The sequence below is a fragment of the Rhinolophus sinicus genome, linkage group LG02, assembly GCF_036562045.2.
Source record: "Rhinolophus sinicus isolate RSC01 linkage group LG02, ASM3656204v1, whole genome shotgun sequence".
In the NCBI taxonomy this organism is placed as follows: Eukaryota; Metazoa; Chordata; class Mammalia; order Chiroptera; family Rhinolophidae; genus Rhinolophus; species Rhinolophus sinicus.
This window is the reverse complement of record NC_133752.1, coordinates 176,028,141-176,051,495: the sequence shown is the minus strand read 5'-3', so window position 1 is coordinate 176,051,495 and position 23,355 is coordinate 176,028,141. Positions and strand designations below refer to the sequence as shown.

Below are 23,355 nucleotides of genomic sequence, written 5' to 3'. Positions count from 1 at the left end.
AGTAAATGAATCAATTCACATGTGATTCCTACTGTTTTTTTCTTTTTTTTGCCCTCTTTTTCGCCTCCCCCTCCTACTCCCATTCAAGCTGTTGTTTCTCAGTCTAGTTGTGTAGGACACAGCTCCCTGGCCCGTGCTGGTATTATGAGCCTTGCGCTCCCCCCGGCTGAGGCAATCGGTTGCTGGTCGTTGGTCAGCTGCTCACAGCTGCTCACAGCAGCTCTCGCCGACTGCCAGCCGGCTCACAATGACTGCTGGCCACTCATGGCAGCTCACAGCAGTTCACGCTGATCCCCGGCTGCTCACGGCAGCCCAGCTCCAGGGAGAGCCATTGTTCACAATCTTAGTTGTAGAGGGCGCAGCTCACTGGCCCATGTCGAAATCGAACCAGCAACCTCGGCCTTAGGAGCATGGCGCTCCAACCACCTGAGCCACCAGGCCGACCCACTGTTTTTTTCCTTTATAAAAAGTTTACACATATGGTATAAAAGACTAATAGGCTTTTTAATGGAAAAAAGAGTGCTAATGATTTGACTCAACTGATGATAAGTATGCCTAGTATTTCATATTTGTTTTAGGATTATAAGGGGAAATACCTTGGAAATGTATAAAAATTCTTTAGGACTAATTTTCAGGAATCTTTTACATCTTTGCTTTGGATAGTTATGGCTTGTTACAGCTAAATTGGTCATTTCTGTTGTGGAGCATTATATGGTGGCATATAAGTGACACTTTTGATTAACTTTCAGAAAATAATATAATGGTTTAGTGATAGTGTTGGGTATGGATATAAGTAAAACAAACACTTAAAATGCATTCTAGATCATTTACTTGTTTTGTTGACAGGAATCATAATGAGGCTATGCATTTTAATTTCCTCAACATTAAAATGGAGAGATGATTTTTGTAAGAATTAATATGCAAAGTACAAATCTGCTATTTTAGGGTAATTTCATTCATAGGCTAGTTAATAGATCCAGAATCTTGCACGGTTAATAACATGATACCATAGATTTAAGTAAGTAGAATTTCTTAGGAAAATTCACTCTTTGTTCTCTGCCCTCTTAATATTTATTTATTTCATTCTCAGTACCTTTTAGCAGTTATTGCAGCTTTAGAAATGACTGCTTTAGAAATGTTTCTAAGTTGTTGGAATTGAGTGAGTAACTAGTTACTACCTTCGTAGAAAAGATAGGTGGCTATCTTTTCTACACATACATCAACACATGTATCCTAGGATGTGTTTTTCTAATTCTGTAAAAAATATCATTGGGAATTTGCTGGGGGATTGCATTGTCTCTGTAGATCACTTTGGATTCAGTCCGTTATTCTTTAATTTCTTTCAGCAGTGTTTTATAGTTTACATTGTACAAGTATTCACCTCCATGGCTAAGTAAATTCCTAAATATTTTTATTCTTTTTGATGCTATTGTAAATGGAATTGTTTTTGTATTTCGTTTTTAGATTATTCATTGTGTATAGAAGAAATGAAGCTGCTTTTTGTGTGTTGACTTTTTATCTGTTACTTTGCTGAATTTATATATTTGTTTTAACAGGTTTTTTTTGTGGAGTCTTTAGCCTTTTCTCCATATATTAATAAGATCATATTATCTGTAAAAAGAGATAAGTTTACTTCTTCCTTTCCAATTTGGGTGCTTTTTATTTCTTTTTCTTGCCTAATTGCTCTGGCAAGAACATCCAGTAGTATGTTAAATAGAAGTGATGAAAGCAGACATTCTTGCCTTTTCCCTTACCTAGAGGAAAAGCTTACAGTCTTTCAGCCTTGAATGTGATGTTTGCTGTGGGGTTTTCATATATGGCTTTAATTATGTGGAGGTAATTTTCTATTCCTATTTTGTTGAAAGTTTTTATCACTAAAAGGTGTTGAATTTTGTCAGATGCTTTTCCACATCATTTGAGATGATCTTTTTTTTTCCCCCTTCATTTTGTTGATGTAGTATATTACATTGATTGGTTTTCCTATGTTGAATGCTCCTTGCATTCTAGGAATAAATCTCACTTCGTTACTGTGTATAATCCTTTTACTATGCTGCTGGATTCTGTTTGCTATTGTTTTGTTGAGGATTTTTGCATCAATATTCATAGGGGATATTTGTGTAGTTTTCTTGTAGTGTCTTTGTCTGGTTTTAGTATCAGGGTTATGCTGGCCTCAGAATGAATTAGGAAGCGTTCCCTTCACCTCAGTTTTTTGGAAAAGTTTGGGAAGGATTGGTATTAATTCTTTAAATGTTTGGTAGAATTCACCAGTGAAGCCATCAGGTCAGCTGGTCCTAATTTGTTGGGTTGATTCTGTCTCTTTAGCACTTCTTTTCCATTGTTGCATTAGTAGACAGACCTATCCCCAAATAAAGTTATTTCATATAATTAAAACATTTTAATTTCTTCTGGCATTTTTCTTAAATACTCCTCTGGAAGTTTTCTGTTAGTTAATTGCAAAGGAAGGAGAAAGGAATAGTTTGAAAGCACCTACTATATACAAAGCATAACACTAGGCATCTTAAGTACATATATCTTTCCCCCCTCCTTTTCAAAATACCAATAGGTTTATATACATTTCTTTGTTATACAAATGACACAAACAGTATCAAAATATAAAAATAAAAGTAAATATCTGAAATTTTGCCATCTACAGATTGATCACACATATACATATGTGGATTCATAACATACATGCTGTTTTTTAAATTTTTTTCACGTGTCAAGGTGATTCACGTCTGTGTGCCAAGATACTGTGGTAGGCACTGGAGATGCAAAATAGAATAGTCCAGGGGCCGGCCCGGTGGCTCAGGTGGTTGGAGGGCCGTCCTCCTAACGCCGAGGTTGTAGGCCAGTGAGCTGCACCCTCTACAGCTAAGATTGTTTGTTAACAACGGCTCTCCCTGGAGCTGGGCTGCTGTGGGCTACTGTGTGCTGCCATGAGCGGCTGGTGGCCAGCATGAGTGGCTGGCAGCCATCGTAAGCAGCCGGAGGTCGGCGAGAGCTGCCCTGAGCTGCTGTGAGCAGCCAATCGGCGACCCATGACCGACTGCCTCAGCTTGGGGGGAGTGCAAGGCTCATAATACTACCATGGGTCAAGGAGCTGTGTCCTACACAACTAGACTGAGAAACAATGCTTGAACCAGAGTGGGGGTGGGAGGGACGGAGGGAAAAAAATAGAATAGTCCAACTGGTTCATGGCTTCTTTAACCAAAGTGGGAGACAGGACATTATGCCAAAGTCAAAGACATAATTAGACACTAATTATTATAAAAGGAAGTATAGTGTGACATGAGAGAGTACACCAGTGGAATCTTGTTTAGATACAGAGATCAGAGAAGGCCTTTTTAAGGAAATGACTCTAAAAACCTGAAGGATGGATAGGTGTTATCCAGGAGTAGAATGAGAGAAAGAGTATATCCATTGCCCCTAGGTAGGATTTCTTTGCCATAAATTCCTAGAAGAGGGAATCCTTTTCATTGCCAAACTGTCCTCCAGAAAGGTTGTACTTATGTGCCTCTTTCCAATATTCTCTCCAGTGTGATTGTTATCATTTTGATGTTAATTAGACAAATGGCCCAGATTGAGTTGCTTTCTGTTTTAATCTTTTGGAAATTGGGGTTGTGATTCCCAACCCAGCTGGGCAGTGGGATATATACAGTTGGGTATTTCCTTAAGTCAGAAAATAAGTTGTTAAGTATTCAAAGGAAAAACCTTTACTGTCTTCAGTCATCAGGAAGAAATATCTTTAATGAACTCAGATCTTCTCCCCCAGCCTTCCTCCTATTATCAAAGTATTTGGGAGCTTTGATTATATTTAGTCTGCATGCTAAATTAGTCTACATTTTTGGTATTAATTCTTCAGTGAGATACCTGAATGAAATTTTATCTTCTCTGCCAGTACCAAGTGATTATACCTGTCTTATCAGTGTTTACCTGTCCTTTTCCAAAGTATTTCAGGAAAGTGAAGGAATTGGATTAGTTGTACCTCTAATGCTTTAAATTCTTTCACATTTAGGGATCAAATTGCTCTTGGAAATAACTATAGTTTTATATGTGATGCTGAGTATTACAAATTAGGGTATAGCTGTATGAATAAAACTCACTATGATAAATTACAAACAGATGAAGTGAGATAAACTAGGAAATGTGACATTCTTGCAAATAAATAAGAAGGTCCTTATTTATAAGTGCCATGTCAAAATAATTCCTTTCATTATTTATTGTTCCATAGCTTTCAGTTTATATTTACTACTACTTATGTTTATTTAAAATTCTATGGTTATATAAATATGTTTATGTTTCTCTGTTTTTATTTTTATTTACTTATAGGTGTATTCAGAAAGTTTTGATATCATGCAGTTGTGATTGCTAAAAGTTGGGTAGAACAGATTGACATAAACAAGTATTTATCTTTAATGTGGAGCCACTGTTTAAAAAGTTTACCCTTTTTCAAAGTGGACATGGGCTCGGCATTTAAAAGGTTTGCCTACATTATCAGGATGCTTTGCTATCTCTCGCCCCTCTCGTACAGTATGTTGCTATTAGAAGACTGCAGTAAATTTTTATGGCTAGCTTCATTAACAATTACTTAAATTATATATTTCCTCACTTCTGTATAGCTTTTCTTTACCATTTCAGTAAAGATTGCTGTTATATTTTATGTATGAAGAAACTATAATAATAAGGTTGGATATAGTATCTCAGCTTTTAATTTTCAAATCACATTAGGATAATAGTAAGGAAAATAACTTCATAAACACAAGTTTTCATGCTAAATTAGCAAAATAGAAGACTATCATCTTGTTTCTAATACTGAATCCGTATGCATCAAATACTAAATAAACCAGAAATATTTGATCAGGATTGAGGACAAAAGCGTTCTTCCAAGTCCTATTGCTAGTAACAGGTATCATGTGCCAGCAACCTACTCTACCCCACCATTGTAAACTGAGAGTAATTGAAAGCTACTAACAATTACTAAGGACTTACTGTGTATCAGTCAAGTACTTTAGATGTTCCCCCTCCCCCCCATCCTTCTCAAAACTTCTCAAGTGTGGCTAGGATTTTATCCCAAGGTTCAGATTCAGAGTATCTTAAAAAGTAGGTGCTCAGGAAATGTTTTTGAATGACTAAAATGACTAGATAAATGGATTAATCCCTTAAGGGTATTTTGTCTTTTTGTTTATCAATTTCATAAAGTATTTCTCCTAAGCCAGTTTTTTAACTATCTGTAGAGAAGCTAAAGAGAATGTACGCAAACATGCAGAACTTGCATGGTTAAGCATTTATAAATAAAGTCTAAGGAGATGAATTATTTTAGCTAGTGGCATCAGTGTTCTCTAAATTTGATATGTCTTTCTTCCTTTTGCCAACTTTTGGGATAGAGTTGGTTATCTTGACCTCAGATTCTGTATTTTATAATGGTACTTACAAAAAAAACTAACCAGTTATTACCTTCCATAAAAAAATGCTTTAAAAATGGATAGCCATAATGATTGTGCTTGTTTACTTGCTTTCTATTTTCCCTTTCTCTTTCTTTTCTGTCAAAAAATTTTATTCAGTTAATTGAATTAAAAAAAATCAGTTCACCCATTTTCTCTCTGGTTTTTAAACACATGACTGTCAGCTGCGATGCAGTAATCCTCAGTGATAATGAGGAACACTGTTATAGTAGTCTTCCTTTTGTTTCTTTCTGTACCAACTGATGAAGGTCTGGGAAAGGAATTTTATTGATTCCTCATCATTCCCAAAAGAACTTACCTGTGAAGGAAAAAAAATTGTCTCTGCCTGGGATTGATAGCTAAATAAGACAGAAACAAATTGGAGGGGGAAAGGATTACTGAGAATGTCAAAGAGGGATATTTTGATGGGAAATACAAAATATATCTTGTTAGGAAGCAGCCAAGCAGATAGGAAAGGCATATATATTCTTATAAGAATGGATTCTTAAAGAGTGGCATTTGCTAAGAGTGTCCAGGAGATCAGTAGCAGAGTCATAAGAGATGTTACTTTGCCTATTTTGGCTCACATTCATCTGTACCTTCCCTTCTTTCCAGCCTTGGATGACCTTCTCTTTGCCTAGAATAACAAAGTGTTTCTGTTACTGAAGGCATTGGATTTCTTTCCATCCTCAATAATACCCATAGTGTACAATGCAGATCTGACTGCCTTGGGTAGAGTAGTACTCCCATATTCCCATTTTTCTGGTGGCAGCAGATAGGTGGTTGCTACTGGAGGTATGTATTGAGCATGGAACAGTTTCATTGCTTTCTTTACCCCATTTCTTAAAAAGAGCAAAAGCTGTCTACAGTTTAGGGAAATGAGAAGATAATGTAATAATGGTTGAATTTTCTTGACAGTTGATGGCATCTCTTTTCCTGATTACTCAAGCTTTTCTTAAAATTCAATTTTTTTGTTACCTCTGTTTTATTTAGTGAATTTGATCATTCCCCCTTGATAATACTGACTTTTCTTATCTTTCATAATAGTACTTACCATTAGATTTTTCTAGTTTTTTGACTGACTTTTCCTCAGGTTTTTGCTTCCTTATTGACATCCACCAAATCTTGGTTCTAGGTTTCTGTTTCTTCCTTTTGTTTTTCAGTCTATATATCCTGATTTCTTTAGTGATAACATCTTGGGCTGATTCCCAATAAATAAATAAACACACACACACACATTCCATAGTATCAATATGGATTATATATGCATATATGTAAGTTTCGATCCATACTTCAACTATTACAGAGTAGTTCTACTTTGTCCTTATGTTATCACCAAAATCTTTCATATCTAGATGCAGATTCAGCATCTTCTGTTCTAAACTGGCTTCCCTTTCCAACTTTCTCATTCTCCATAGCGTAGTCTCACACTTTTCACTTCCAATCTGGTCACTAGGTTTTTTTTCCGATTAAAAATAATAGTAATACTCTTTAGATTTTTTTGAGTGACTGTTGAGGCAAATCACTGCCAAAGCCTAAGGATGAGAATGTGCAGGATTGCAGAAATATGCTGTTGCTGATCTCAAGATGCCTGTAGCAGCACAGTGAAGGATTGTGAGGAGAATGCCTAAAGCCACTGGTGAAACCTCACATCTGCTGATGACCACGTACCTACCCATAGCTGCCTCTGGAGAACAATGACTTCCACTTCTCTTTCACCTTTAAAATTTTGTGTAATTGTTTCTCATTGGATTCTCTAAACGGAATCCTTTTGGCAAGGGAGCGTGGAAATGTTTCTAGCCCCTGCCCGTAACAGGGCGAGATTAAAAGATGGGGGTGGGGGAATAGTGTGAAATGTCAACAGGTAATATTCAGCACACACCCTCAGTTTCCTTAATCAGAACAGATGAAAACTCTTTAGCTCAGAATTTGTGGATCCAGCAATTCCACTTCTGAGTATTTACCTGAAAGAAATGAAATCACTATCTTGAAGATACACCTGCACTCCCAAGTTCATTGCAGCATTATTTACAGTAGCTAGGACATGGAAATAACCTAAGTGTCCATTGATGGATGAATGGATAAAGAAAATGTGTGTATATGTGCGTGCGTGTGTGTACATAATGGAATATTATTTAGTCAAAGAAAAAAATGAAATCTTGCCATTTGTGGCACCTTTGATGGACCTTGAGAGCATTATGCTAAATGAAATAAGTCAGACAACGAAAGGCAAACACTGTATGATCTCACTAATATGTGGGGCCCAAGTCCTTGATACAAAGAACTGTTTGGTGGTGGCCAGAGGTGAGGGTGGGGTGGAGGAAATGGGTGAAGGTGGTCAAGAGGTACAAACTTGCAGTTATAAGATAAGTAGGTTCTGGGGATGTAATGTTCAGCATGGTGACTGTAGTTAACAATACTGTATTTATATTTAAAAGTAGCTAAGAGAGTAAATCTTAAAAAGTTCTCATCACAAGAAAAAAATTGTTAGCTATGTGAGGTGATGGATGTCAACTAAATTTAGTGTGGTGATCATTTCACAATATATACAAATACTGAATCGTTATGTTGTACACCTAAAGCTAATACAATGTTATATATTGATTATATGTCAATAAAAATTTGTGACTTTGCGTGTTTGACACCTTAACTGACCAACCTTATCTTTTATATCAGTACAAGTTGTAATTGAGGCAGACATTGTTCTTGTTCTTTTTCTTCTGTGACTTCAGCTACTCCCTTACATCTGAAGTGTCTTTCTCTTTTCTTTAAACATACAGGATCTCAAGGCTTATGCCCTAAGTCAGCTGTTACCTGTCACCGATCTTTCCTGTATCAGGACTTCTACCATGTTTAAAAGCTAATGTTATAAAAATTAATACATAGAGTCTCTCCCACTAGAATGAAAGTGTCTTGAGAGCAAGGGTCTGTATGTAAAATTTCCCAGGGCCGGAAGACTGGAGAAAGGCTGACAACTGTAGTATAACATGGGAGTTCATTAAGGGAACTTATTTATGAGGCATGTCATGGCGGGCACTATAGGATGATATAGAGCAGGATGGATAGGGATACTGGGGCATAACCTGTCCCAGGTACGGGGAAAATGTCTTACATACTTGATCTGGGAAGGGCAAGGGCGTGTTACAAGAACCAGCATGCCTAGAGCACAGGGGAGGGGTCGGGCACTTTCTGAAGGGGTTTAGGGGAAGCAGTCTCTGTTCTGGGCCAAATCTAGCTCAAGGGTCAGATAAGCAGTTATCATGTCATGGCGCAGTCTCTCCTCCACAGGACCTTATCTGCCTTATTTACCAATTTATTCCCAACTTTTAGAAAATAATCTGATGCATAGTAATTGCTTAATATTTATTGAAAGAATGAATGCCCATGAATAAGGGATTGAACATATGGTATATCTATAAAATATAATTCCATTTGGTCCCCTAAAAAAAGTGAAGGGAATAAAACTATATATGCACTGACATAGAAAGATGTCTGTGGTATAATTTTAAGTAAGTGAAAGAAAGTGACATAAAATAATATAAAACACTTCATTTTTCTAAAAGTTACATTTTTTTCTATACTAAGATTAATGGTGGGGAAAATACATACTAAGTATTAACACTTAAGTACCTGTGATGTTGGATGGGCGGTGAATACGTTATATCTCTTTGTATTTGAACTTTTTAAACAAGTATATCTATTATTTTTTAATGAAAATAGGTGTTAAGGACCATCTCATATAAATACCTTGTTTCATTACTGGGGAACTCTTTAAATAGAATGGTATTGGATAAAATTCCAGAAACTTCTCTTTTTAAACTATTCTTTTCTTTATGATAGCATATGTCCTCACTTAAAAAAAGAACATAAAGAAAATAGAGAATTGCATGGAGAAAAATGTTAGTTTTCCATTCTGCCTTCCTCTTCCTGCCTTGCCATCCACTCAAACTCAGAGAGAAGCCATTTACATCATTTACTCTTGCATACATTTTCTATGCATATGTAAACACAGATAAAACTTATTCTCAGATTTGCTTTTTTAAAAAATTCAACATCTGGACATTTTTTCCATCTCTGAACATAGAGATTTATGACAGTCTTTTTAATAGCTATGCAGTATTTAATTGTATTGACATGTACCATAATTTATTTAACCAGTACAGAAGTTTATCTCATTAAATTTTCTTTTTTCTTACAAAGAAATATAATTTAAGGAGGGATGTCTCTTTGTCCCAATGAAATGTCAACAAAATAGTACATTTAGTTTTGTGAGTCAAACTTTGATATGCTTCTCTTCCTCTATTTTATTGCATGTTTCATTTTAATGGTTTTGGCTTCATTCCTATATATCTCAGGTCTGCGGATCAATGGAGAACTAATTACTGCCTACCCCCAGGTGGTCGTAGTGAGAGTACCAACCCCTTGGGTGCAGAGCGATAGTGACATCACTGTTTTGCGCCATCTAGAGAAGATGGGATGCCGTTTGATGAATCGACCTCAAGCAATCCTGAACTGTGTTAATAAGTTCTGGACATTTCAAGAGTTGGCTGGGCATGGTGTTCCTCTGCCAGATACTTTCTCTTATGGTGAATTCACTAATAAGTTATAACCTAAGTTTTAGAGAACTGATTGTTTTGAAAGCATATTAAACTAATAGGGTTATGTGATATAAGGAAATTTGTGAACATGAAAGAACTTCTTACAGAAGTGATTTTCAGTTTTAACAAACTGGCAGTAGAATTATGAATCATGTTCTAACATTTAGTTTCATGATATGAGTAGAACAGACTTAGCAAACTTTTCCTGTAAAGAGCCAAATAGTAAATATTTTGAGCTTTCCAGGCTATAAATTCTCTCTTGTGAGACCTTCAGTAATGCTGTTCTAGTGTGAAAGCTGCTAAAGAAAATGCTTAAGCAAATGAATGTGGCTGTATTCCAATAAAACTTTATTACAAAAAAGGCAGTGGGCCAAATCTGTCCCACAGGCCTTAGTTTGGCAGCCCCTAAAAGATAATAGAATTTGATGATGTCTCTAATATCTGTTTATCTTTATTACCATTTTCATGATAATTCTTCATATATATTTTCTTAAGACAATACTATTTTGGGTATGCATTCTGATTTGTACCAGTACTCCTTTAAAGTACAATAAAAATATCACAGCAATACCATATTGCTATAAAAACTTCTAGCGCTTACTCTTTTTATATTTATCTGGTCACACATCAATAGCAAAGAAGTCAGAAACGGGCACAGGTTACTGGACCACACTTTTAGTAGCACTGCTGTAAACAATATTATGTTAATATTTTCTACCTTTCCAGTTCTTCTAGTTTGGAAAGGATAAGATTTACTATAAATTAGTACAGTTTTTTTTTATAGATATTTCTACAAATAAATGTCCCTGTCCTCTTCTTATTTTTAATATTCTTAAAAAGGGAACTCTCCGAGTCTGTATGCCATATGTGATACAACTGGCTGTTTTTAGCACTTGCACAAGAGACAATATGAATAGTTTGAGAATTTTATCTTTCTGATACTTCTGGGATGTTATAGCTTGTGTCATGGGTCTATTATTCTCATGTTAAGAGAATGGAAAGGAGAAAAGGCTTAACCAAATTAAATATTACCTGTGCTCTAATATTGAAGGTTTAAAATTTGGGGACTGAATTATCTTAATTTCTCTAAGCTGCAAATTTATGGCATTGCAGTTGTTTAATGAACTGTTTCCTGGTTTAATTTTTCTGTATCACCATGGTATTTTTTTTTACAATTATAATCCAATTTTGCTACTTGTGTCATTTGTTCTTGGGCAATAAAAACAGTAAGAAGCAAGGTTTAACACACAGGTACTGAATAGCTCAGTGTAGAAACAACTCTGAATAATAATGGAGATAAGAAAATTTAATTTGTATGTTTGAGAGAGGTGTGTGTGTGTGTATGTGTATGTAAACGTGTGTACACATGCACGTACGTGCACATGCAACATCTTCGATCTTAGATGAGTCTTCTGAACTGACTCATTCTTCTGTTTCTTAATCCAAACAGGGAATTGAATATACTAAAGTAGACCGTGGGGCTTCTATTATTTGTATGGTGGAAATATAAAGGATAAAAATATGAAAAATGGTATAGAATTAGGAAAAATTGTTTTAGCTGAAGGATACTTAATTTCTTTAGGTTGGATATTAGAATGTTTATAATTTAAGGTAGGTTTTATCTATTTTAAAAGATGTGGTTGCTTTAAACTGATGTTTAACTGTGCTTTTGACTTTGATTTATTACCTTCTCCAAGAAAAACAAAATTTAGTCATCAGGTCCTTACCTTCTACCTCCCTTGTGTTGCTGACCTTAGTGTAGATAAAATTCATCACAAAACACCTCTACTACTGTTTTTAAATTTCTTTTTTTGTCTCCAACCAGGTGGCCATGAGAATTTTTCTAAAATGATTGATGAAGCAGAAGTACTGGAGTTTCCAATGGTAGTGAAGAATACACGGGGTCATAGAGGTATGTATTAGTCGTTGCTTTGGTACCTAATTTTGAAATTTATTCTGGAGAATCAGTAAGGGTGATTATACAGTAGAGATTTTTTTCCTTAGATCAGAGCAATTATTTTATATTTGTTCATGGTTATTGATTAGACAGTAGTCTTATCAATTGAAATGTATAGCTTTTGAAGCAGGGATTCTAAAGAATAATTAGAGGGTAATTGTTAGCTGTATGGTACCTCAGACTTACAGTTTCAGTTTGGCTATTTCTGTTCATTTAGTGGTTATCTTAGAAATTTTAAGATGCACACTTAATTTAGATGGAGTCTCAAGTTAATACCTTTACCTTTCTCTTCAACAGTGCAAGGCCCCACATCACAAACTCCAACATTCACCCTCCCAGTTTATATAGTTTGAAGACTTAAATGTATAAGGCAGAAATACAAAGCTTTAGAAGACAGTGTATGAAAATATCTTAATGACTTCAGATTAAGGAAGGATTTCTTAAGGCATAAAATGATTCATAAACCCAAGTGCTTCATAAGATTTAGTGCCTTGACAGGGATAGCTGGATCAGGGTTCAGCTGGGACTGTTGACTGCACTGTTTGTTTGGCTTCTCCAGTATGGCGGCCAAGAAGTCTCGGCTCCTAGAGGGAATACTCCAATGACCAAAGAAGTGACATGAGCTTTTATGACTTAGCCTCAGAAGTCATATAGAATTGCTTCTGCTGTATTCTGTTGGTTTTGAAGCAATCACAAGCCTTCCTAGATTTAAAGGGATGCAACATAGATTCCCCTTCCTCTTAATGGGAAGAATGTTAAAACATAACTATTTTAAAAACAGCCACTTCTGTTGGCATTAAAATTTACAAGTAGACCAATGGAACAGACTAGAGAATTCAGAAATAAAACTAGATGTGTAGTGACATACTGCTATTTTACTATACACAAGTATAGTATATTAATATATTGTACAATAATATATGACATGTTTTAACTTAAAGGGAAATATTTTGCTAATAAGTGAGGCTGGCATTTGTCTAACCTGGAGGAATACAAATTTTAGATACCTACTCACAACATACTGAAATAAATTCTAGGTTACTGTAAGAGTTTGGGCATAGAGGGACTCATAAAAGGAGATTATTAACTTCGTTATATACATTTTTGCATTATCACTAATTATCATAACTATATTACTTTAGTTAAAAAGTAATTGGTTCTGAAAGAGCAGATTGGGACAAAAAGATGGAGGTAATAGATAACAACCTACCCACAGTTTGATGGCTTGCATATATTTTTTATTCTTTTTCAATCACAGGCAAAGCAGTTTTCTTGGCTCGAGACAAGCACCATTTGGCTGATCTAAGCCATCTTATTCGCCATGAAGCTCCATACCTGTTCCAGAAGTATGTTAAAGAGTCTCATGGACGGGATGTACGTGTCATTGTCGTGGGAGGCCGTGTGGTTGGCACCATGTTACGTTGTTCAACAGATGGGAGGATGCAAAGCAACTGCTCACTAGGTAAAAATGATGCAGGTGTCTTTCTGGTATATAAAGGAATGTTACAGCTTGTCTAATTAGTATTTGTGTATAACTACAGAGCTTTTTACTTAGTTGAAAAACACATTATCTTTCCTATGTAAATATGATTAATGACTTACCATGAATGTAATATATTTTTGAGTTATTTTTCTAGTAATGAAATTGAATTTCTCTGAATCATGAATTAATATTTTCACCCAGGCTCAATTTGTAACTCAATTCAGACATATATGAAATATCTGACCAGAATTAAAGATTCCTTCTTTGTTGATATGCTTATTTTGTGTATAATTGGAGTTCATTTAAGATGGATGTGCCCTAGCTCATTTTACCCATTGGTCCAAGCAAGATTGCTGACTTTGATTGATTTAAATGTGTATTTTCTGAGATCTCTTATTGTTGAAGTGCCTCAGAGCTTAGTCTGGATTGTTTCTTCTCTGTTTATTTCACTTTCTTAGTAATGTTATCTAGCTCAGTCTTCCATATTTCTTATCTTTCTTTTGTGATTTCACCTCAGGCTTTTTGTATGTGCTTTGAAGTATTTCTTAACACTTGAGTTTCCAAGTTATGGCTCACAAAAGTGACTATACTTTCCTTTAGTTCTTCTAAGTTTTTAGTTGGGTAATCATGTTTTTGTTTTAGCTTCAGAAAGTCTTTTTGTGTTGAACTTGAATCTCCTTAAAGTGCTCGTACTTCTTTTATTCAAGTCATAGATGGCTTGTTATTTTTTTGTAGTTATCACATCATGGCTCTGCTCTGGTTTTTTGGAGTATTCCAGATGGCCTCAGTCCTAGAGATGCTGAGAAGCAGAGTCATTTAATTCATAGGCTAGTGTGCCAGTCATACTTCAAAGAAGCCTTCCTGTTTCTTGGACTCCCTCCCTACTCTTCCAGCCTCAGTGGTAGGGAGGACTTAGCTTACCTTTGTAGTTATATTTTGGTCTCTTTGAGGTCAGAGACATTAGGCATATTCTTATAACGCTGATGTCAGTTTTCCTCCTGTGGATACATAAAGCTTTTTGAGTCAAGCTCTTCTCCAACTTCTTTGCTTTCTAGTCCTTATCTCAGAGCTTCCTGAAACTAGTCTCCAAACGAGAAAATCTAGTTCTAATTCCTTTCTCTCAGACACCAGCAAACCCCAAAGCTTCACTTACATTCAGTCAGCTACCTTAAGCCCCAGAATCCTTTTGGCTGAGGAATGGCAGGTAGATGGGAGTGAGAACTGTAGAGGAAGTGTAGAGGAACAGGGCTACGTTCAGGTCCCTTTGTTCAGGTTCCCAGATTCCAGCCTGTCCTTTATATCTATATTATTCATCTCTTAATTTTTGTCGTAATTGTATTTATGCAAAAATTCCTTGTACTTGGTCTATATTATTGAAGTAAGATAGGCTTCAGTGCAAGTTTAATGTCTTCTTCAGAATAAATAGCACATTGAAAAAGTACTGAGTCATGAATTCTTTGAGAGAATGAGTTGGAAGGGGATTCCCCAGTGAAGGAAACTTAGACTTCAAAGTCCTGATTTTACACTTTGTTTTCACTAATTTACGATAAAGGGTTATCCTTAGGGCCAGTTTTAGTTTTACTGCAGATATTTATCATTTTGGTAACTTATTTTGTTTCCCCTTTGCCAGGTGGTGTGGGGATGATGTGCTCATTGAGTGAACAAGGGAAGCAGCTAGCCATCCAGGTGTCTAATATCCTGGGGATGGATGTGTGTGGCATTGACCTGTTGATGAAAGATGACGGCTCCTTCTGTGTCTGCGAGGCCAATGCAAATGTAGGTTTCATCGCCTTTGATAAGGCTTGTAATCTAGATGTAGCTGGTATCATAGCGGACTATGCCGCCTCCCTTCTGCCCTCTGGCCGGCTCACCCGGCGTATGTCCCTGCTCTCCGTGGTGTCCACGGCCAGTGAGACTAGTGAGCCGGAGCTGGGTCCCCCAGCCAGCACTGCTGTCGACAACATGAGCGCAAGTTCCAGCTCTGTTGACAGCGACCCTGAAAGCACCGAGCGAGAACTGCTCACCAAGCTCCCAGGGGGCCTATTCAACATGAACCAGCTGCTAGCCAATGAAATCGAACTCCTGGTGGAGTGACTCCACTGGTAAATAATTAACCAACAAAACCCTTGTAAAACTTTCTTCTTTTTTTTTTTTTTCTTTTTCTTTTTTTAAACCAATTTGCAATGCTGTTCATGGAAGATGCTCAGGAAGATGAGAGAAAATTGAGTAGGATTAGTTAGGAGAGAAGAGGGAGCTAGACAAGACCTCTGCTATTAAGATGTTACTGACTTTCTTTTACAAATTCTACAGCTAGAGAGGCAGAAGAGGTGAGAGACAGAAAAATGTGAGGCTCTTATAGTTACCCTTTTAAATTACTCAAAATGTTGTATGCTCTCAGGCCATGAGAAACATAAATTTTTTTCATGGTCCCTTTTGTTTTTACACAGTTGATACAAATTTCAGAGTAGTGTAACTTCACATTGTGTTGCAAAGATTTGTAATGGGTGAGGAAAACATCTACCTAAATTACATGAATTTTTTTATACAAATCTGAAAATTCTCTTTACCGTATTAACTAGCAGCTTTATGTTCATAAAGTCTTGAGGGGCTCCTATTGGGGTTTATTATTTTTGTTTTTAGTTTTATCCCTTAATTTTGGTGGGGGGGGCAACATGAATATGACCCAATAAAAGTTTCTTTAATGACAAAATTGGCATGTTTGCATGATAAAAGGGAAATGAACAGTATTGCAATATCTGGTACACAAAATAACATTTACTCCAATGTAGATAAAATTACACTCGTTTAAAATATGTGCATTGACCTGTATTTGTTAGTGTTTTAGTCTTTTTTGAAAGATATATGCTCTGTTAATGTTGCATTTTTTTTTCAAACATGCTAGTTAACATTCCCTGATCTATGCCTGCATCTTTAACAATGGCCAAAGTGAAGAAAATGCTACCTTTTTTTTGTTAACAAGACACTGACTTGAAACGTGTGCATATAAAGCTTTTTATTTTTTCCTTTTTTCTTTTGGTGGTTGGGCATTTAAAGAATAAGGACAAGGAAAAATATTTTGAGGGGATACAAATCAAGGGCCTGTAAGTTCTTACGTATAAAGCTGAAGTGATTTTTAATCCCAGCATTATATATTTGCATTTTTCACATTTTAGGAAGGAGTATATATGTGTCTGTGTGCACGCATGCATGTGTCTGTGTTTTGCTTTTTGTTTACACCAACCATTCAAAAAGGATAGATTCTAGAAAATGGAGCATGGTGGGCAACACATTTTTTTACTTTAAAAAACAGATGAGTTGTTTTCATAACTATACTCCACTGGGGTAGAGATACTCACCTGCAGACATAAGGAGAATAGATGCTTCTTAAGCCTTTTTGTGTATATGTTGTTTGGTTTTTTTCTTTGGTTTTAGACTGTTCAGTGTATGATGTATTCAAGGCTACATGCTTTTCTTCAATGCTTCTGGCTGTTCGTTTTCTCCTATTACACATAGGTTTTGAAATGGGGTGGGCTGGACGTTTTTATTTGGGGACTTAGCAGTATTAAGTCTCTTATATAGCCCTACTCTGAAGTGTTCAGTACTTTCTACTCTTTATATTCCTTTACTTTCTGAATTTATAAAAGCCCCAAAACTGCACATAATATGAGCCTTTAAAACATGGGTAAAACTATGCCAGTGATGGTTTAGAAGGTGTGTTAAGAAATGGAGATGCTCCAGAGCTCAACGTACTTTTTTTAAACAGCAAGTTCCATCTCCCTACAATCCTCTGAAGCTTATACCCAAGTCCTTTCTTGTCTCTCCAGTGCGTTTTTCCTTCAGATGGACTTTAAACTTTATTTCTTGGACACTATTAGAGAGACTTCAAGGCAATAATAAAAGATCAGTATTAACCAGCTCTAACACAGGTTTGATCATGCTTGTACAGTTTTTCTCCCGTTTTAAAAAGGAATGTAATAAAATGTGTTTTTTTCCATAGAATGAAATAATATTAAAATTGAGTGAAAGGTTGATTGTTGACAAATAGAATAGTACCTCTAATCTGTGCGGTGTTTCATTTCACCTCATAAAAGGATACATAAGAGGAGTTTCTAGTTTATTTTATGATACTCTAATCTCATCTAAAAGAATTTGACTTGAACAGGTTTATTATGGGACTTACATAAGTACCTCTGACTCATTAAATACTTGGTACTTCTTTCACAGAAAGACCATACTTTGGAGGATGTACACTATTTGGGCAAGAGAAAGAAATAAGGGAGAAAGAACTACTTAGTTAAATCATTATTCATATATTTGTGTAGAGACGATCTGGTTGCCACCTAAATTATGTTACATACACTTTGAATAGTTACATATCACATGTATATAGATTAATGAATTTTAAAACACAAATAGAACACTCTCTCTGATGAAGTACTCAAGGTTTGTGTTGGGTGGGATAAGGCACCAGGAAAAATATAGATAGCCTCTTAAAAAATTTTACCAAATTAACCAACTATATTATAAGGAATATCAGATATATTAATTTTATTCACTATCCATCTTTTATGCACTCACACTATATTAAAACTTAGCTTTACCAACCTATTTCTGGATTGTATACTCACATGTTAGAATGAAAAGGGAAGGAATGGTCATTTTAGACTTTAAAAACATGAATATCTTCTTGAAATCCTTCAAAAATTAAGGTAAAGAAAATGAACAAATCATTCTGGAAGAACCTGCATAAAACAGCCCAGATAATTAAGTGAAATTTAAATATATTTTTATATTGTTCAATAACTTTTGTTTAATCTTTATTGCTATTATGAGAGGTAAAAATGTATTTATCAAATATGTATAATCATTATGCCAAAATCTGAATTACTGTAAAATTGTGCATTGTTAAAATTGTAATTAATTCTGAATTGTATTTTAAAAGTAATTCTTTCTGATACTGTTTTTTGTCACCCATGATGAAAACTCGACTGTATACACACACACACACACACACACACACACATACATATAAATATGAACTATTCCATTTAAAACTTTTAATAGTTCTTTTTTCCTTTTTTGGTGCTTATAATTGATTGGTCATTTCTGCTGGCTTTTACTGCACTGAACTTTAAAATCTTTCTGTATATGTTATCAATAAGAAAATAACCCTGGAACATTGTAAAAATCCATCAAGAGACTTGCTTTCATCAGCACTTTATCAGACTTTTGAGAAGTTATTGAAGGCATTGAAAGAAGTAATTGACTTTCAAAATCATCTCTTCTTTTTCTCAAGAAGAAAACAATGGAAAAACAAATTCTCTTCGTTCAGTGAATCCCCAGTTTGGGGTCTGGGGAGCCTAGAGACATTGTGAAATCAAATCTTGTGTTATTTTCTCCTGGCTCACTCTTTTTGAGAAGGTTAATGGGCTATGTGGCTGGTGAGACTCGATCCCCTCCTAAGAAAATGTAGGTGCTCAGACAGGTAACCTCTGCTGCTACTGTTTTTATTTGTTTGTTTGTTTGTTTAATTTCATTTAAAATTTGTTTTTGTTGTACTAGGATATTTAAAAATGTAATATATTGCAGGATTTATAACCAGGTTTATTGCTTTCTTTTCTTTTTTTTTTTTTTTTAAAACAAAACAAAACAAAGTTTCGTTTAAGATACATTTAGGCGCCTTTGAAGCTTGGATTTTGGAATATTTCAGTAGTGGACAGAAATCTGCTGTCGGAATCTTCTAGTCTTCCAGGTTTAATTTGAAGTTTTTAGTTTTGCTTTGAATTTTTGTGTGGTATTTTATTTCTTTTATACCAATGCCCTTTTGCCATGATGTTTTGGGGTGGCTGCCTAACTCTAGTGAAAATTCTTTCTATATTAACGAAAGTTTTGGTGTTTACATTCCTTAATGTTTTGCATTTTTTAAACTGTTTTTAAAGAAATATTCTAACTGCTTGCACTGTTACTGTTCTTTGCCAGCCTTTTCAGGAGCCAAAAAAACAAAAACAAACAAACAAAAAATACCCAGAGAAAAAACTTTCCTTCTTCCCCCTTCCTGATGATGAGTGAGAAGTATTGAGAACTTTCGGGGTCAGTGCCCTTCTAAACTCCCCTTCCCCCAATAATGCAGCTGTATAATGAATGGTAAATGCAGCGGTTTGGATTCAGGCACAGCCCAGCTGCTTGCAGGTAATTTGACTCTTTCTCCTTTTCTTTCCATCACAAGGCTAACTTTACTTTCCTTTAAAAAAGAATTTATGTACTTTAAAGGCAACCACGGATTTGTAATAAGTCTCGTTTTAAAAAATAATGCATAACTATAACAAATAATTTGATTAAGAAAGAACTTTTGGGGGGTAAAGTTTGAATTGGTTGGGATGAACTCAGGACTTTCTTTGGGGATGTGCTTTAACCATATAGATTACTCCATTCCTTGCATATATGTCTATAATTAAGTATTCAGAGTGTGACTTTTTTGGCTTTGTTTTTGTTTTGGGTTTGTTTGTTTCTTCCATTGTGCTACTCTGGCTTAAGCTTTTTCAGAGGTTGGTGTTCCGAATACACAGTGAGCTCACAGTATAAAGACATCAATTAGGAGTTGACAGGTATGGAAAACTAGAGTTTTGAAAAGGTAAAATTAGGTTCTAGGTTACGTGTATGGTAATAACTCACCGTAGCATTTAGTTGACCTTAGTACTTTTCTTTCTGTGACATCATTATACAAGTGAAAGGGAATGATGAGACAAAGATGGCAGAAAGCATTTCGGTTATTGTAGGAGCAGCGTGATTTCAGAACTAATCATTTTAGCATTTCTGAGACACCAGTTCTAACAGATAGATATGAGTAGTTTTTGATTATCATAAAATAATGGCTTAAACATTAAACTACAGGTTTGAACAGATCAGAGGGCATTTCTGAAGCACAAGATTGTTAAGCAGATTAACGAAGGCCATAAAACAAAATTAGTGGCAGGAATAGGAATACAACTTTTCCATTTTAATAGCCTTCCCGTTTGTTAATATACTACCCCCTCCTCTGTATACTCCAGCCCAATTACCCTTTCCTCCTTTTTCCTGTTCTTTCTAAAGTTTTTGCTCTGATATGAATTATCATTTTGGGAGACAATCCTCTTTCTAATAGGTAGAATTTTAGTAATAGTAGTCAGGACCTTTTCAAGATATACTTCTGCATAATTTTATCCTGTGGCTTTAAGATGTCCTATCCAAAGAGGCTGTAAGTCCAGTAAACCATTAGTGAGTAGGAAATCCTGGCTTGTAATGTTATTTCTACAGTTGAAGGCATGAGATTAATTGTAACCTGTTTTGTGCTTTAGTTTACTCATATAAGATAGGGACAGACACTTCCCTAACCATTTTAAGACAAAAATATTCATCTGTCGAATTGAAATTTACTAACAAAGGAACCCCAACTACACTCTTGCAGGAATTTATGATGTACACTGAAAAAGGCTTGTACAGGAGAACCTTGTTCTCTTGTCGATAAGAATGGCTGGCATTAGAATGTGTGGACTGTGATTGCATGGGACATGGAGAATTTAACAGCCTCCGTTCTGCTGCCCCATGAAGAGCATTGACTTGATAAGAATGATCTTGCTTTCAGATTTTACCATATTCAGTTTGTTAGATAGGCCTTATATAGTGTATATACCTGGCTGCTATTGTGGGGTTTGGGAACATGAGGGGTGGGGTGAATTGTTGTTGTTTTAGGTTTCAGTCAGACAGACATTCCTGTGCCCCAGTTCCCAGAAGCACAGCAGGCCTCTAGGAGCATCCGTGGGAACGGCGCAGTCCTGCCATCACCAACTCTCCTGCTCAGGCTCATCCCATATACAGAGGTCAAAGGGTGGGGTTTGAGATGGGGGAAGGAGTCAGAAAGTAGAAACAATGTCACCGCAGTGCCACTGTTGACTAGCCTTTGGTGCTTATGTCAGTTTGTTTTATTTTTAAGTTGGCAAAACTACATATTTTTCTTTTGGGGTAAAGGTAGTGGGGGGGTGGAAGAAAAACAAGCCATTAGTATTATTACTAGTTCATTATTGGATACTATTTTTGAGTAGCTAATACAGAATAAATTTTGAATCCTAGACCCCAATGACAAAGAGAATGGGAATAGAAATGAATCTCAGGATTTTAACAAACAGAAAACATTTATATGGTATTAATTTCCAGTTCTGCAACTGCTATTACATTTGTCATTCTGTCACCCTTTTTTGCCCTATTCCTTTTATGTATGTATACAGTTTGAGGAAATGTGCATTTGTGGTCAGTCCTTTTAAAAGGACTTAATGAATTTATTACTCTTGCAAAAAAATATACCCAATGCTTATATGGGCATACAAATACTACCCTATTTTAAATGTAGGTGGCGTATGTGTTCGTGTTTTAATGTATTCAGAGCCATTGGGCAATAAGCAGTCCAGAACATTGAAAACTCAAGCAGGTAAAGCACCTAACACCCTTAGTTTCTAGAATTAACTTTTAAACACTCCTTTATTGCTGCACCTTCCACAATTCTTTTGGTAGTCTCTGAACTTAAAGTTTGCAGGAGTTGTAGACTACCTAGTTAAAATTTTAAGTTATGCATTAATTCATAAGATTATAGGGATAGGTGAAGAAGGAAAGTATAACAAAAAAAATGGCTCCTTGAGATGGCAACTGTTGAGTGTCTAAATCTTTCCACCTTTTTTTTTTTTTTTTTTCAATTTTCCCAGCTTAGCATGAACATTGATCATACATTGTTTGATTTTCAGTGATGGGGATTTTTGTTTGTCTTGACTTGGTGGGGAGGTCTTTCTTGGGGAAACAATGAGGAAGTTTGTGCACATGTGAAAATATGAAATGTTAAAGGAATTTTTCTTTTTAATCTGAATAGTAAGCAAGAACTTTTTCTGTATACCCTTCTGCTGCAGCAGAGAAAAAAATGGTAGGTGGCCGCAGAAGAAGGAATTCTTCAGATTGATGGCGACTGACAAATTCCGCAGAGAAGAGATAGAGCATGACCTACCAAGTGAAGTAAAGGAGGCAAAAAGTTGAAACGGGACTAAGATTCCTAGATTTGACTCTAAATGGTAAGTTATTTTCAACTAAGAATGTGTTTTCAATCTGACACTGGTGTTATATAAGTCACTGACATGTAATCATACATGTTAGTTACTAGGTCCTTGTTTTAGGATGAATTTCTTCTAAGTAGTGTGCTATCAGTTTTTATTTACTTTGGAAAAAAAAGTGATGTGTAAAATTAGGGATTTCTATCCAGTAAATTGATATATGTGAACCTTTTTTTCAGATTTATTGACATATAATTGACAGATAAAATTGTAAGATATTTAAAGAGTACAACGTGATGATTTGATATACATAAAGATTGTGATAGGATTCCCCCCACTGAGTCATTAACACATCCAATATGTGAACCTTAATGTTGGCAAAAATGAAGCTATCTCACAGTAAATCTAATTTTTTTAGAACTTTGCAAGGTAAATGAAATATGCATTATTAACCATTTTGTACAAATATAAGTCTGTCCCCTTAGTGGGAACACTGAGGGAATAACAACAAAAGTATGTAATTTGAAAAACTTATGGGGTAAAAGTGATCTTTTCTTCAATTGACTATCTTTTTTTCTGTCTGGTCCCATTTCCTTGTCACTGTGTCTGCCCATCACTTCTACTCTGTATGTTCAGCTTTCTTACGGTTTTTGCTCTTCCTCTTTTCCTCTTTGGTTGTGCTTCTGCCTCTGTGTCTTTTTATCTCTCTCACCTCAGTCTGTCTATATGCTTCTCTCTTTCATTCAGTCCCTCTGAATTTTACTTTTCCAGTGTTGCCATTTTTCATCTCTGCCTGCTTGTTTTTCTT

At 35.6% G+C, this 23,355-nt stretch overlaps 1 protein-coding gene across 17 annotated transcripts in view; it reads left to right on the top strand.

Moving 5' to 3' along the window:
* RIMKLB (ribosomal modification protein rimK like family member B) overlaps window positions 1-23,355 on the top strand; it is a 44,297-nt gene that overhangs the window by 15,078 nt on the left and 5,864 nt on the right. For 6 of the 17 annotated variants that reach the window (XM_019713513.2, XM_019713512.2, XM_074326058.1 and 3 more), the window contains 5 exons: window positions 9,797-10,027; window positions 11,865-11,951; window positions 13,255-13,458; window positions 15,110-21,940; window positions 22,410-22,568. In XM_019713513.2, the coding sequence (XP_019569072.1) occupies window positions 9,797-10,027; window positions 11,865-11,951; window positions 13,255-13,458; window positions 15,110-15,573 (986 nt within the window). In that variant the 3' untranslated portion in view covers window positions 15,574-21,940; window positions 22,410-22,568. The remainder of the gene's footprint in view (window positions 1-9,796; window positions 10,028-11,864; window positions 11,952-13,254; window positions 13,459-15,109; window positions 21,941-22,409; window positions 22,569-23,355) is intronic. The other 11 variants (XM_074326069.1, XM_074326068.1, XM_074326065.1 and 8 more) reach the window with 10 other exon arrangements.